We start from the raw sequence: 13,122 nt of genomic DNA, 5'->3' as shown, positions 1-13,122 counted from the left end.
ATGGATTTATCTCCCTTTGCTTGTAAATGTGGTCTATCTGACAACATTAACCATGCACCTTTCTCATACTCGCACACTTTGGCTCCAAAATCCAGCCAAAGGGAGAGCATACGTGGCATAGCCTGGTAGATGTATTGGTTTCCATACTGCAGAGCTCTGGATTGAGATGATAAAGTTGTACATCATTGATTTAACAATGCAATTTATTAGAATTAAAAAAAGATCAGAGATAAAAAACATGATGTAAAGCAGTGGTTGGCAACTCATTTTGTACCACGGACCGGTTTAAAGTTTGACTCCATTCTCGCAGCCCGGCCCAATAGTAACATTAGTAACAACGACCAAAATAATGATAATGGTAATCATTTTAAGCCCAAATCCACTATGTAATCATAGACCACTAGGGATCTAAATGACGTGGGAAAAGGTATCAATTTTATCTCATCATCTATCTATTTTAACTGATGACACGACGTTTTGCAACGTTGTATTGGCTGTACCCTTTACCATAATTACATTTTACAAGATGACTAAAGATCTAATGCCTTTTTGGCGCTCTTACCACAGCAATCCAGCTTCGATTCCCATTGCATCCGATGCTGAGCAAAAGCAGGTCAGCGATATTTGTTGACTGATCAATCATGGCTCAATTACTACCATAAAACATCAGTGGAAAAAAAATGGCTGTATTCACAAATAAATTCGGTATTAGCAAAAAATAAGGCAACCTTTTTCTTTCTGCTAAAAGATCCCCGGAGGTTGCTGACCACTGATTTATAGCACATACAAATAATTCAATCAAAAATCTGATTATTTTAACAGCAATTTTCAATGACTTGCTTTTAGTATTGTAGTTTAAGATACAAAGTCTGCCGTACTTTCCAAAATAGGTGACAATATATCTGATGAGGTTGCCCTGCTTCTCCATTTTGTTGTCTGTCACCATGGGCATGACTTTGTCATAGTAATTGGCCAAGTAGAAGTTGCCGTCCTCCCACTCGGGCAGAAGGTTGGTCACATCCTTCACAAAAATAAAAGCTGATCAACACAAAACACAATATAAGCAGGGCGGATGCTCCCGCTTGTATTTAGTAGAGGACAACCTTGTACGTCTTCATAATGGCGTTGGACTCAAAGTTGGCAGTTTCCTCCATAAAGCGGCCAACCAGGAGCATGGCTCGGCCTTTGGTCTGAAGCTTTTGGGGGTCCGACGGCGGCGCCTCGTCAGGGAAGCACTGGGCTACGCCCTTCTGCAGCACCATCAGTGCCTGGTGGACATCACCCTAAAAAATAGGGAGAAGAAAACGTGTTTTACCAAAATGTTAGACCTGTGTTTCGCTTTAATGATAATTCCGTGTTTGTTTATTTTTTATTTTGTTGTGACTGAGTTTGTGTATCTAGTGTCATTATATATTTGTGCTCAAATCCTACCTTGGACCATAGCCATTTGGCTTTTTCTATGAGCAGCTCGGCCAGGTGTGTGTTCTCTGCATTTAACAGCGCGTTGAAAGCGGTTTGGTGATGTCCAGCCTTCCTGGCCACCCGGGCACTCTGCAGCCAGCATTCACCCACCAGCTTCTGGCTTGTAGGTCTGCAATTGGCAAAGACGGTATTAATGTACAAAATCCATCACACAGTAATTCTCAGTCTTAGGCATTTTCTGAATGGTTTGTGTAGAAATATTTTCCAACAAATGCCACATACATTTATTTTCAATAACTGTTAATAGGACAGCATCTATGATAATTACATTTACCATATTTTCAATATTTTTCAAAGGAATCCCTCTACTTGATAAAAACAATTATCAGAACACGTGATTAAGTTAAAATTAGTCAGTGTTCATTACTTTGACTGCAGACTCAGCAGGGCACGGCGTAGGGCCAGGACGGGCTCTTTGGCCCGAAAGGATTTCTGTGTCATCTCCAACCGCTCGGACCAGTAGGAGGGGAGCTGTGTGATGCCGGGGGAGGAGCCCGACTCCTGACTCTTTAGCTTGGTGAACATGTGCTCCAACTCGCTCAGCATGTGCAGCCTGACACGACATAAAAAGTTGATAAGAAGGGAAGAAAAATGCAGTACACTAAAACACCTCAAAATGACTTTTCAGTGATTTTATGTGAAGGCTTTTAAATCATTTTAGAAGGTATGGAAAAGCCAAAAAAGTCATTGGTTCCATGAGCATGTTTGATAGTATGCCATAAATAAGTGAAATGAAAAGAAAAAAAAAATCAGTTTTGCTGCACACCAAAGTAGAAAAACAAGGACAGCAGACCTGACGATGTACTCGTATCCTCTCTGGTATGAGCCGCACTCATAGCTAGCGGCTGATAATGGGACCACCTGCTCCTTACGGACCAGTTTCAGTTTCTCAGAGAAGGCTGCACAGTCTTGTTTTTTGGCTGCCAGTAGCAACTGACCCAGTCGAACTCCCCACGTGCTGGACTGGAGGTCTTTGGGCCACAAAAAAAAAAAAAAAAAAAAAAATCAAGCTCCGGCAGAGTACGAAGCCACCACCTCTTAGTTCACATTGGCTATGATAAAGCTTCTACAAAAAACGTATTTTTAAGAATAAATTACCTGAACTTAGATAGTCCTCCAACAGATCCCATTTGCCCAGTTTCCAGGCAGCTTCCACTCTGTAAGCATTCAGCTCTGAAGTCCACTGCTGCCTAAAATCCGGCATAAAAAAAATACAGTAGTGTTTAACCTCTTACTCAGTCATGTCACGGATAGTGCTAGACTTTTGGAAGTGAGATAAACTCCATACTTGTCAGCTAATACTCCATTAACTTGTGTGATGACTGTGGACAGCTGGCCCAGGCCAAGCCGTGACGTCATCACGCCATGATAGTGGCAAATCTACAAAGAGGAATAATGTTGATTGTGAGTGTTGAAGTTGAGATAAGATATAAGAAGTCTTTGACTACCTGGTCGGACTGTTGCTGTATGGCGTAGTCGTAACATGCCGTAGCATCCTGCAGCAGGCCGATGCTCTCGTGCTCTAATATCTGTTCCCGTAGTGACGGCTCCTCCCGTCTTAAGGCGTCAACTCCCTTCAAGCCATCCGGCTCGTGCATGGCAGCGTACAGAGTCTGCGGCAAACTCAATTGTTCTTATTTCATCAACACTGAAAGAAACCTGTTGCTCTCACCTGCAGGAAAGTGAGGTGGTCCTGGATGTTCTCTTTGTTTTCTAATATGTATGCTTCAAGATGCATAAGGGCACGCGTGTAGGCCTTGGAGCGCAACGAAGCCTTGGCCAACACGTCTTGTGGGATGCCTTTAAGGAAGGCCACCACACACTCGTAGTCGCCACTTTCTGCGATAGCGAGACATGGTGTACCATTTAGAACTCTAACTCATGTTACTAAATGTGTAAAAACTAAAAATCACAAGATGACCAAAATAAAAACAAAGTAGGATTATATTATTACATATATATATTTTTAAACAAAAATCATTATTTATAACCATTTCAATGTCTTAAACATACTTTATTTTGCAAATTGAGACTTTTCATGGAAAACATACTTTTGTCTGGTTGACCCCAAATATTTGAACGGTATTGTACATTGAAGCTTAATTGTACTTTTCACACCTTTTTAAAAAACATTAAACTGAAAAACAGTTTATCATTAGTTTACAGTATTTAAAACATTTTTATTTCATGTATTTTTGGGGAATAAAATATTTGTATTTTTGTAGTTACAAATTTTATAATAATATTTTGTAAATATACAAATAATTAAATTTTTATGTACATTTCAAAATTGATTGTACAATACTTTTGATTTATTTTACTTCGTCCTATATATGTTTTCATTTAAAAGCCGATTTAAATAACTTATATAATAATTCATTATACGGTGTCAGGCAAAATAATTTGACACATTTATCCTGGGGTAACCCTACAAATGTGCCTGATCATTTTGTCTCAACGTGTACATACTACTAATGAAATGTATTTATATCAACTTATTTTTTTTATATCAAAATATATATACAATTTTTAATATCCCGTGTTCACTTTTGGAGATACACATTTAAATATCCTTGTTATTCATTTAAATACATATCAATCTTAACAACTTTAAATATTGATTAAAAATATGTATAATACATTTTTTTTAACTTAAACACATGCTGTAATGCATTTATTTACATAATACCGAGTAGCATTAGATTGTTCCAATCAACAGACTTTATGCAAAATACAATTCTGGCATTTGCTAAGATAATTAGAAAAGGCACATAAAAAGATAATCCTATAATCTGATTGGAGTCAGACTATATTTATGTTTCAAGTGGTTACCCCTGTTGCTATGCTCGGCTTGGAGGATGTTGCGGCTCCACTGGGTGAGGTGGGACAGCATACTGAACACTGTCTGGGTGCTGAGCTGCCATCGGCTGGAGGCCGTCTCCTGGATTCTCTCCTTGCTCTCCGTCAGCACGGCCAACATTTCTTTTGTCACCTTGAGGACAATACCAATAGTTCAGGGCTCAAGGAACCTTTAACCTCTGCTTTACTAACAGTCAACCCCGTTATTCATTAGAGTGGTACAGTGGGGCACAGTGGGTATTTCGCTAACTACTGATTGTGGAAGTTCTCCCACTTGAAAATATTAGAGGCCTGTAATTGTCAACATGGGTACACCTCAACCATGAGAACAGAAAATCACATTGTCGACGGATTTTTTTAAAAGGAATTCATTTGCAAATTATGTTGGAAAATAAATAGTTGGTCTATAATAGAAGGTTATCTCAATACTTAACAGAGGCCAAACATCTCCTGTAACTCTTAATTAGCTTATTACATACTGTTGCTTGTACTTTGGAAAATTCCTCCATGCAGATGTCCTCTAGAGCAGTGATGTTTTGGGGCTGTCGTTGGGCAACACAGACTTTCAACTCCCTCGACTAATGTTCTATCGGGTTGAGATCTGGAGACTGGCTAGGCCACTCCAGGACCTTGAGTTGCTTCTTACGAATACACTCCTTTGTTGCCAAAGGCTGTGTGGTTTCGTATCATTTCCATGTTTCATCTGCAAATGGCCTTGCTGATTCAAGATTTTCACTGAAAATCTCTAACTACATGGCCCCATTCATTCTTTCTTTGACACAGATCAGTCCTCCTAGTCCCTTTGCAGAAAAACAGCCCTAAAGCAGGATGTTTACACCCCCATGCTTCACAGTGGGTGTGGTGTTCTTCGGATACAATATAGTATTCTTTATCCTCCAAACACAAGAACCGTCTGTCACTGGAAGCAGAGGATAACGTCACCGTAGATTGATAATATTGTCGAAGTACAGTATTCAACATAGTACGTCTTGCTGTGAGTAAATAAGTGCCGCGTTTTTGTAAGATCTATTCTAGCTTAATAAGGAGGATTTACAATCATTAATCAGGTGCGGGGGACAGGTATAGCATCGAGGGACTGTTGATATGTAAGCACTTACTGTACACTTAAAATTACTGTATCTTTAAATGAACGTATGCACATTTGTTTTATCTTTTATTAATTTGCCGGTAGTAGTTTGCATGCGCAACTGGACGAGCTAATGCAAGCAGTAAACGGTAATGAGCGGTGAGCGGTTTCTAGGTAGCCTCTAGTCCTGCTCGTGAACTGGATTTTCCTACGTATAACGCACAACGTTTTTGTTAAAAAAAATCTTGGATGCCGAAGTACACATGTTTAGAGGTACTCGTATAAAGCGGTATAACTGCACATCATATGCTGCTTTGAACCTTGACATTCCTTAGGGGCTGTTTAATAGAAACATATCAACGTAGAATCAGAAGCTCCCACAATTCCACTCACCTCCTCTCGTTCGTCAGGTGTGCAGCCAAGCAGCATATAGAGCAGCACGTGAGGCAGCAGGAAGCTTGTCACTTTATAATCATATTTGATGATGAAACTGCAGCAAGTGAACACTCGACTGGCCAAATTGTGTCGCACCTGAAAGCCCACAAAGATCCAAGACATTCCAGCAACCTTCAGAGATTATAAAACCAAAGTTTTTTTTCCCCGCTTTCCTACTTTGCTAATAAGATAAGCAGCCCACGTAGCGGCCCACTCAGAGAACTTGCTGCCCCGGTTGCTGAAGTAGATGGGCTTCTTCAGGTCGGACCATTTGGCCTCCTTCTGGCTGCTCTTGTACCTGCAACACAGGCACAACATTGATGAGGATAACTGTTCTGACAATTAAGCTTGTTTCTATCATACAAATCTTCCAATGAAGATGATCGTGTTAGAGATTGTTAAATACCTGCTGCTGAGGTGAGGCTCTAGGATTTCCTGAACGTGCTCTGGGAATTTCCTCCATAATCTACGTCCGGGAGTATCCTGTCGACCGTCTCGGCATTCGAAAATGGAGAGAAGCTCCTACATATTACGGGTTCACATAATGTCACACAATTACAATTGCACAGTTAGTTGACAAGCGAGTATAGATCCATACAAGACCAAATAAGAATGTGTCAGTAGTCTTGGGCAGTGGTTAGCGCGTGTGCGGCACAGTTCTGAGGTCATGAGATTGAACCTCCGGTGTGGAGTTTGCATGTTCTCCCCGTGCTTGCGTGGGTCTCCTCCGGGCACTCCGGTTTCCTCCCACATTCGAAAAACATGCATGTCAGGTTAATTGGCCGGTCCAAATTGTCCTTAGGTGTGAATGAGCGAGCGAATTGTCTGTCCCTGTGTGCCCTGCGATTGGCTGACAACCAGTTCAGGGTGTCCCCTGCCCACTGCCCGATGATTGCTGGGATGGGCTCCAGCGCCCCCGCAACCCTACTGAGGATAAACGGTGCAGATAATGGATGGATGTGTAAAAAACGTGATTGCATAATCAAGGAAAATAGCCAATTTATTTTATCAAATTCATGTTACCGTGTACAGATACACTATTAATTAAGAAATAGACAAAAATGCAATTAATTCCATACCGTTTTAAAACAATTGTTAGATTCTGATATACAACTAATAATAATTTATATATTTTCATTAGTATTGGCACTACTAGTAACTACCATACAATTAGTGTTTGTATCAGTATTAGTCTGAAAAAAAGTTGCATCGAATATCCCTAGTTATGTTTGAATATTTAATCATAGTCATTTTTAAATAAGTCAATTAAAAGTTTGGTGTGTAAATCTATATAATTTAGATTTTGGAAGCTGAGAGCTACTTTTTATTACTGATTGGTGTGAAGGGTTACCAGTTTGAGATAGTTTCTTAAATAATATTATTTAAATAGTGTTAGTAATATTTATTTTTGCAAAAATAAAACATAATAAACCCTGTAGCGAATATTTAAAGTACATTTGTGTGACTGTATGGCATGAGACTACCTGAATGGCGTAGGCAGCAGAATCTTGTGCTCGGACATTGTCCGCATAAGTCAGAAAAGCTCGCGTCAGTTCGGTCAGCAGGTCGTAAGCGAAGTTTGGGAACTCCACGCCGCGCTGATTAAAACAAAAGAGTGACATTCAAATGCAAGAAGAGATTCACTCAGTATTTGTAGCCTGCTGTTTTTTGACCTACCACAAATCTGTAACGGTCCCCGTTAACATGTGACGGCGACAGGTCCAGCCGTCCCGGGTCCACGGCGCCAAGCTCGCCGAGACACTCGCCGCATAAAAGCCGGGCTTCGGGTGACGATTCCTGGCAACCCTTGAGCAGCACTGACACCAAGCTGGAGATGACCGGCTCCACGGACTCACTGGCGCACACTTGCTTCGACAGCAATTCCTGTGGACACACAAAATCTCAACAAAGCTGTACCAGCTGAAGCTAAGCTAAGATCAGAGACTGAGAAAAGTTTAATATTATCGACTGAAAATTAAGTGGACAAGTCAAAAGGACACATTTATTTGTTTTTGTGATCACCTGGTTGCTGTGCATCATGTCTCTGAGGCTAGTCAGTGCGTGGATGCGGACGTCGACATTCTCATGCTGAACAGCTCTCATGGACAGCTGCAGTGCAGATGCCAGGTCGCTGTTGCTGGCTGTCAACTTAAACAAAAATTACAGCAAATATTAGATTTTGCTGTGTTGTTGTTTTGCTACAAAAATGTAATAAAATGTATTTTCTGGACTCTAAGGCGCACCTAGAAACCTCAATTTTGCCAAATACAAAACAGCGCCCTACAATCCATTGCTTCTTAATCACCGGAAAATAGGAAACACAACAAAGGAAGACACATAATTATAATGATTTGCTATTAACTACAGTTACCATTGATGAATTATTCAATTATTTTAGTTGTGATACCAGATTTCATATTAATTATTCTCTATGAAATATATATATTTTTTTAATTGTTGTGGCGTTTTGTTGATGCAGTTTTTACAGAAGTTTTAATACATGCACCTTACAAACAAGGAAAATCTCACTAAATACTGTTTTGGATGGTGTGGTTTATAATCTAGAGTGCCTTGTAGCCCGGAAATTATGGTATACAAAAAAAAAGTGCACTACAGAAAAATGATACAATAGGGATATAACATTTCTACAATAATTTCACAAGTTCAAAGTTTTAATGTAATAATTTCCCTATAAAAACATTAAAATTATCAACAACAAAAAAAAGATTAGCAGGTGAAAAGGGGAGACTTAATGTCAAAAGGAGAAAATTATGTAAACTCTGCAATGAGTGGAACCTATGTAAAAACTATAGATTCCTATGTAAAAAATGTTTTAAAATAAACTAATGCAAAAACATGAAACTATCATTCAAAGTTAAAAAAAATATAGGTAAAAACATGAAGTTGTGTAAAAACGTGTAATTTTCTTATTGTTACGATTGAATTATAATTTTGATTGAATATTCCAGGTTTTTTAGGGGTGAGTTTGTGAATTAACATGCAATGTCAATGTACAAAAATAAGGGAATGACTTCAATGTCTCAAGTAACTCCAATGTAGGGCTGTTGAATGCTTTAAGAATAGTCAAGTCAAGTCCTGTTTATTTGTAAAGCCCTTAATCACAAGGAGTCTCAAAGGGCTGCACAGACCACAGACTATTGCAGGATCACCAGATCTAAAACCTACGTTAGGAAAAGGAAAAACTCAAAAACACAGCATGAGGAAAATGAAGAAACCTTGAGAAGAGCTCCAACAGTTTTCCAGTTTATTTAACTCAGGTGTCTCGAACTCAATTTACATGGGGGCACCTGGATCTAGGGTTTGGGTGAGGTTGGGTCAAACCGGGTTTTCCACAAAAAAAATTGAATAAAAACATTCCTCCGTTTTCAAATATATATATTTTTAAATTGGCAAAAATACATGAACTACTGTGTAAATGTACATTTTTAGGTCATTAATTAGCATATATTTTACATTACATGAACCTCACATAAAGCACAAGTAAGGTAATTGTCAAGTGTATTCTATTAAATATTTGAAGGATAGTCAAGAGAGAAAAAGTAGCCTCGGGCAGAATGTAATTCAACCCAATTACTAGAATTGGCAAGAAAAATACCAGTAATTATACATCCTGTCGAGCAAAGTGTAAAGGACCTTTTTATAATCCTGCAATACAGTATGGATGTCTTTGAGCTCAGGATGATCCGGAAGGAAGTAGATTTCATGTAGGTAGTCGTTGACTTCTTCCCTGTGTGAGACGCGGGAGTCCAAAAAATAAATAAAATACATGATGCAGTATAGGTACTTAACTTCTAACCTGTTGTCCAGTATAAGGAAGCGGATAATGGTGGCGGTCTCTTTGGGCTGAAGTGGGATAAGCGGCAGAAGCGCCACAATTACATGACCCAGCAGGGGACCCAAATGCGTGGACTCAACGCTTCTCACAAAACACTCCCACGTCCTGCGAGCAAGGGCCATAATGGTCAAAGAGAAAGGCATGCAGTTTGAACAAATATAGAGAAAGTGTAAAACTAGAGTAAAGAATAAAAAAAAACAGGATTTTTGTGCAGTATTTGGCCACTTTTTGATTACATTTTTCTTCAAAATGTACCGGCATTTTATACAAACCATCCTTGAGTATAATTTTGATATGGCTGTTTGGACCTTTTCATCAAATAGTCTTCAAGTAATTAAAATAATAATCATAATTTTCCTGAGGGTTAACACTGACTGGCAGCAAAGGAGAGGAAAGTCTTCTCTGTAGCGGAGGCCGGTTCGCAGGGTGGTCATCATCTTCACACGCACCGAGCTGATGTGTTTGGGGCCCATTAGTCGCATCAGAGCCATCACGCTGGTCAGTGCCTCAAACACAGGAAATACAGCCTTACTCTTGACGGTTCAATTGAAATGAGAGTGGAAATTTGGTTTAAAAGCATGTTCAAAAAACCTCCTCAGTTAAAAAATGTTGTTTCCATTAATAGTCAAGTTCAAAGAGTAAACAGCTGTATAACATACTGTCAAATTGATGGTAGTAATATGTTTATATATTGCAAGTTAAGATGTTTTTTAAGAACATTTCCCAAGGTGTTAATCATATTAAGCCCATCTGTTTTTGTAGCTCACCATCTTTTTCCTTTCCTTTTCACCTGCACTGGAGCTAAGCAACTGCATGTTGAAGAAGGCTAGAATTCCAAGCAGCTTCGGTTGCAGGTATTCCACCTATGTGGGGATAAGAAATGATATCAAACGTGATAAGGAAAACACGAAAAAACAATTAGAGCTGGCTGAGTAATTGTATGTCGAAGAAGGCCAGAATTCGAAAAAAGCTTAATTTGCAGGTAGTCCATCGATGTGGTTATCATAAATTATATCAAGTATGATAATAAAACATGAAAAATAATTATGTAATGGCCTAATAACATTATGTTGACAGCTCAAGGCCAATTAAAAAACAAATATACGTGTCAATGGCAGTGAGTAGAATTTTTTTTTCAGAGAAAAAAACAAACAAACACAGCACTACCATCTGTTCCGGAGTAGTGATTTCACGGGGACCCTGGTAGGGATCATCGGTGGATGCGAAGGAGGCCAGGATAGCCAAGCCGTTGAAGACCTGCTGGTAGTGCTCTCCCAAGCGTAGCAGCAGCTCATTGTGAAGGCCTTGGAAGTCTTGGCGCAGAAGTGAGCCCAATTCGATCTCAGTCTCAGTCTGAACCAAAAAAATCCACAAATTTCATAGCTAGGCATCTTAAAAACTAATGAATACACTATTTTCTAATGTATTTAATAAATATAGTTCCTATTTCTTCCTTTTTAGCAGCTGTATTCATTTTCCCTTTAAATTTCGTTGCCCTATCATTTGTGCATTTTTTTTTCTTCATAGAGTTTTTGTTCAATGTATTTGTATTACTTCTGTATTTTTCATTTTTTTTTGTTATTTTCATTATTAACGTTCAAAAGCTACGTTGCCTAAAAAACAAAATGTTAAATGTCAATTTAAAAAAAAGAAATTAAAAATAAGGAGGAATTAATTTGAGATAATTTTGATTAATTTTTTAGACGCTGTTTGCCTAAGGATTTTCTCAAAGAAAAAGCTACGCTTTAACTTTTTTATTGTTTGTATGAATAGAATTTTTGCAATGAAAAAGTACAGGAAAAAGCCCAAAAATTATTAAGTATTATTGAAATAGCTGAGACGAATATGTTTTTTATAATAATCATGAATGTTTTAAATTGCCAAAATCAGTAAGGTATGATTTTCCTACCTGCAGGTAAAGGAAAGCCCTTTCCAGCTCCACCTTGGTGCAAGAGCAGACCAGGTGACTGAAGATATATTTGAAATTGTTGATGAGAATCTCTCGCCGGTTGGCCTTCAGCTCGTTGGCCAGTGTGCGGATGAGGGCGGACCCTGTGGTGCTGGACTTGGCGGCCAAGTAGGGCAAAAGCACCCGCAGCGTGCGCTTGATACCATGGGTTAAGAAAAATGCATTTTAGTCATGTTCATGTCATTGCACTCCTTTTATGATTCAGTTACAACTTAGACCAGTCTATTGTAAAACCTGTGTTTGCCTATCTATCCTCACATTCCTTTTAATGTTTTCTCTTTTGTCTTTAATTACATGTTCATCCTGAAGTGCCAAATTTTATCTCGTTGAAAACAATTATCACTACATTGTTATGAATGACAATATAGGCGATTTTAATTTAAATCAAATGTTGTATCCATGTTTTATTAAGATATGTTTTTGTTAATCTGCGCAGAAAAGTCAATCTTGCTGATGCCAAATCTGCTCTGCCACAGCAGTTTGCTTTAAGACCTCCACTGATGTGCATGATGCTCAATTCCAGGCAACAAAGCTACAGCCAACATTTTTTATTTGTGTATGTATTTAAGGTAGAGTTGTCATAACAGTATATGTTAATGTTATCATTTAACATTTTAATTATAATTTTTAATTCTTAAGCAAAAAAAAAGATTGCCCTGTACATTTATTTTATTAAAAAATGTTGTTATGTTATGTGTGTGGAAACATTTGTTTCTCTTTTCAAGTGTTTTTACATTCCTATCGAATATCCTGACATTTTTCTCAGATTTTTTTGTGTTTTCTGTACTTTCTCCATCACAAACTGTGCAGTATTTTTACTAGGACTTTCACTATACTTTACTAACTCATAAAGTAGCCACACAGCACACATGGCATCGGGAAAGATGAATTTAAAGTTGCACACTTGACTCAAAGCAGTGCCCCTGATAAGATAACGGTGTTACCCTCCACCAAGGAAAATACTGCGATTAAACACTGAACATTTCTGTAAAATTCCAAGATGTACTCAAAGGAAATTGAATGCTGTTCTTGGACCATTTGTAGAATAAGGACAGTTTTGGTCTCTTTAGAAAGGTGACAGTCTGAAGTTTTTTCCTTTGCAACGGGGTATTTTGCCTAGGTCAATTTTTAGACATTGTGAAAGAGTTGTCAATCTATGATTATGCACACTAGCGCGTGATAATCACACATAAAATGGATCCCTTGCATTTATGCCGTTTAGTTTTGGCTCTAATTTGAATACACCAAATAAAAATGCATAAAACTATGTTAGGAATTTCATTGGCTAACCAATGTGTCAATCAACATTTGAATCTTTCGCTGTTGGCAAAAGATTTTAAAGTCAAAGTTGTCATGTCGGTTATCTCAATACAGGCATTCAAAGGCTATTTCAGGATAAGGGTAGTGAACAAAAAATTGCAATTGGCCGAGAAC

General features: G+C 38.5%; 1 protein-coding gene across 2 annotated transcripts in view; it reads right to left on the bottom strand.

The window, feature by feature from the left end:
* The window catches only part of atr (ATR checkpoint kinase), a 34,169-nt gene that overhangs the window by 8,726 nt on the left and 12,321 nt on the right, over nt 1-13,122 (bottom strand). Inside the window, exons 16-38 of one of the 2 annotated variants that reach the window (XM_088354442.1) lie at nt 11,629-11,823; nt 10,887-11,072; nt 10,487-10,582; nt 10,095-10,225; nt 9,681-9,824; nt 9,518-9,611; nt 7,886-8,011; nt 7,541-7,747; nt 7,348-7,461; nt 6,270-6,385; nt 6,041-6,161; nt 5,822-5,959; nt 4,315-4,474; nt 3,155-3,321; nt 2,931-3,095; nt 2,771-2,862; nt 2,581-2,672; nt 2,276-2,453; nt 1,850-2,035; nt 1,432-1,594; nt 1,104-1,283; nt 879-1,021; nt 59-156 (exon numbers count right to left, since the gene is read on the bottom strand). In XM_088354442.1, the coding sequence (XP_088210568.1) occupies nt 59-156; nt 879-1,021; nt 1,104-1,283; nt 1,432-1,594; nt 1,850-2,035; nt 2,276-2,453; nt 2,581-2,672; nt 2,771-2,862; nt 2,931-3,095; nt 3,155-3,321; nt 4,315-4,474; nt 5,822-5,959; nt 6,041-6,161; nt 6,270-6,385; nt 7,348-7,461; nt 7,541-7,747; nt 7,886-8,011; nt 9,518-9,611; nt 9,681-9,824; nt 10,095-10,225; nt 10,487-10,582; nt 10,887-11,072; nt 11,629-11,823 (3,292 nt within the window). The remainder of the gene's footprint in view (nt 1-58; nt 157-878; nt 1,022-1,103; nt 1,284-1,431; nt 1,595-1,849; nt 2,036-2,275; nt 2,454-2,580; nt 2,673-2,770; nt 2,863-2,930; nt 3,096-3,154; nt 3,322-4,314; nt 4,475-5,821; nt 5,960-6,040; nt 6,162-6,269; nt 6,386-7,347; nt 7,462-7,540; nt 7,748-7,885; nt 8,012-9,517; nt 9,612-9,680; nt 9,825-10,094; nt 10,226-10,486; nt 10,583-10,886; nt 11,073-11,628; nt 11,824-13,122) is intronic. The other variant, XM_088354443.1, reaches the window with a different exon arrangement.

Source organism: Urocampus carinirostris, chromosome 15 (assembly GCF_059441175.1).
Source record: "Urocampus carinirostris isolate Australia breed hairy pipefish chromosome 15, RoL_Ucar_1.0, whole genome shotgun sequence".
In the NCBI taxonomy this organism is placed as follows: Eukaryota; Metazoa; Chordata; class Actinopteri; order Syngnathiformes; family Syngnathidae; genus Urocampus; species Urocampus carinirostris.
This window is presented reverse-complemented; position numbering and strand designations above follow the sequence as displayed.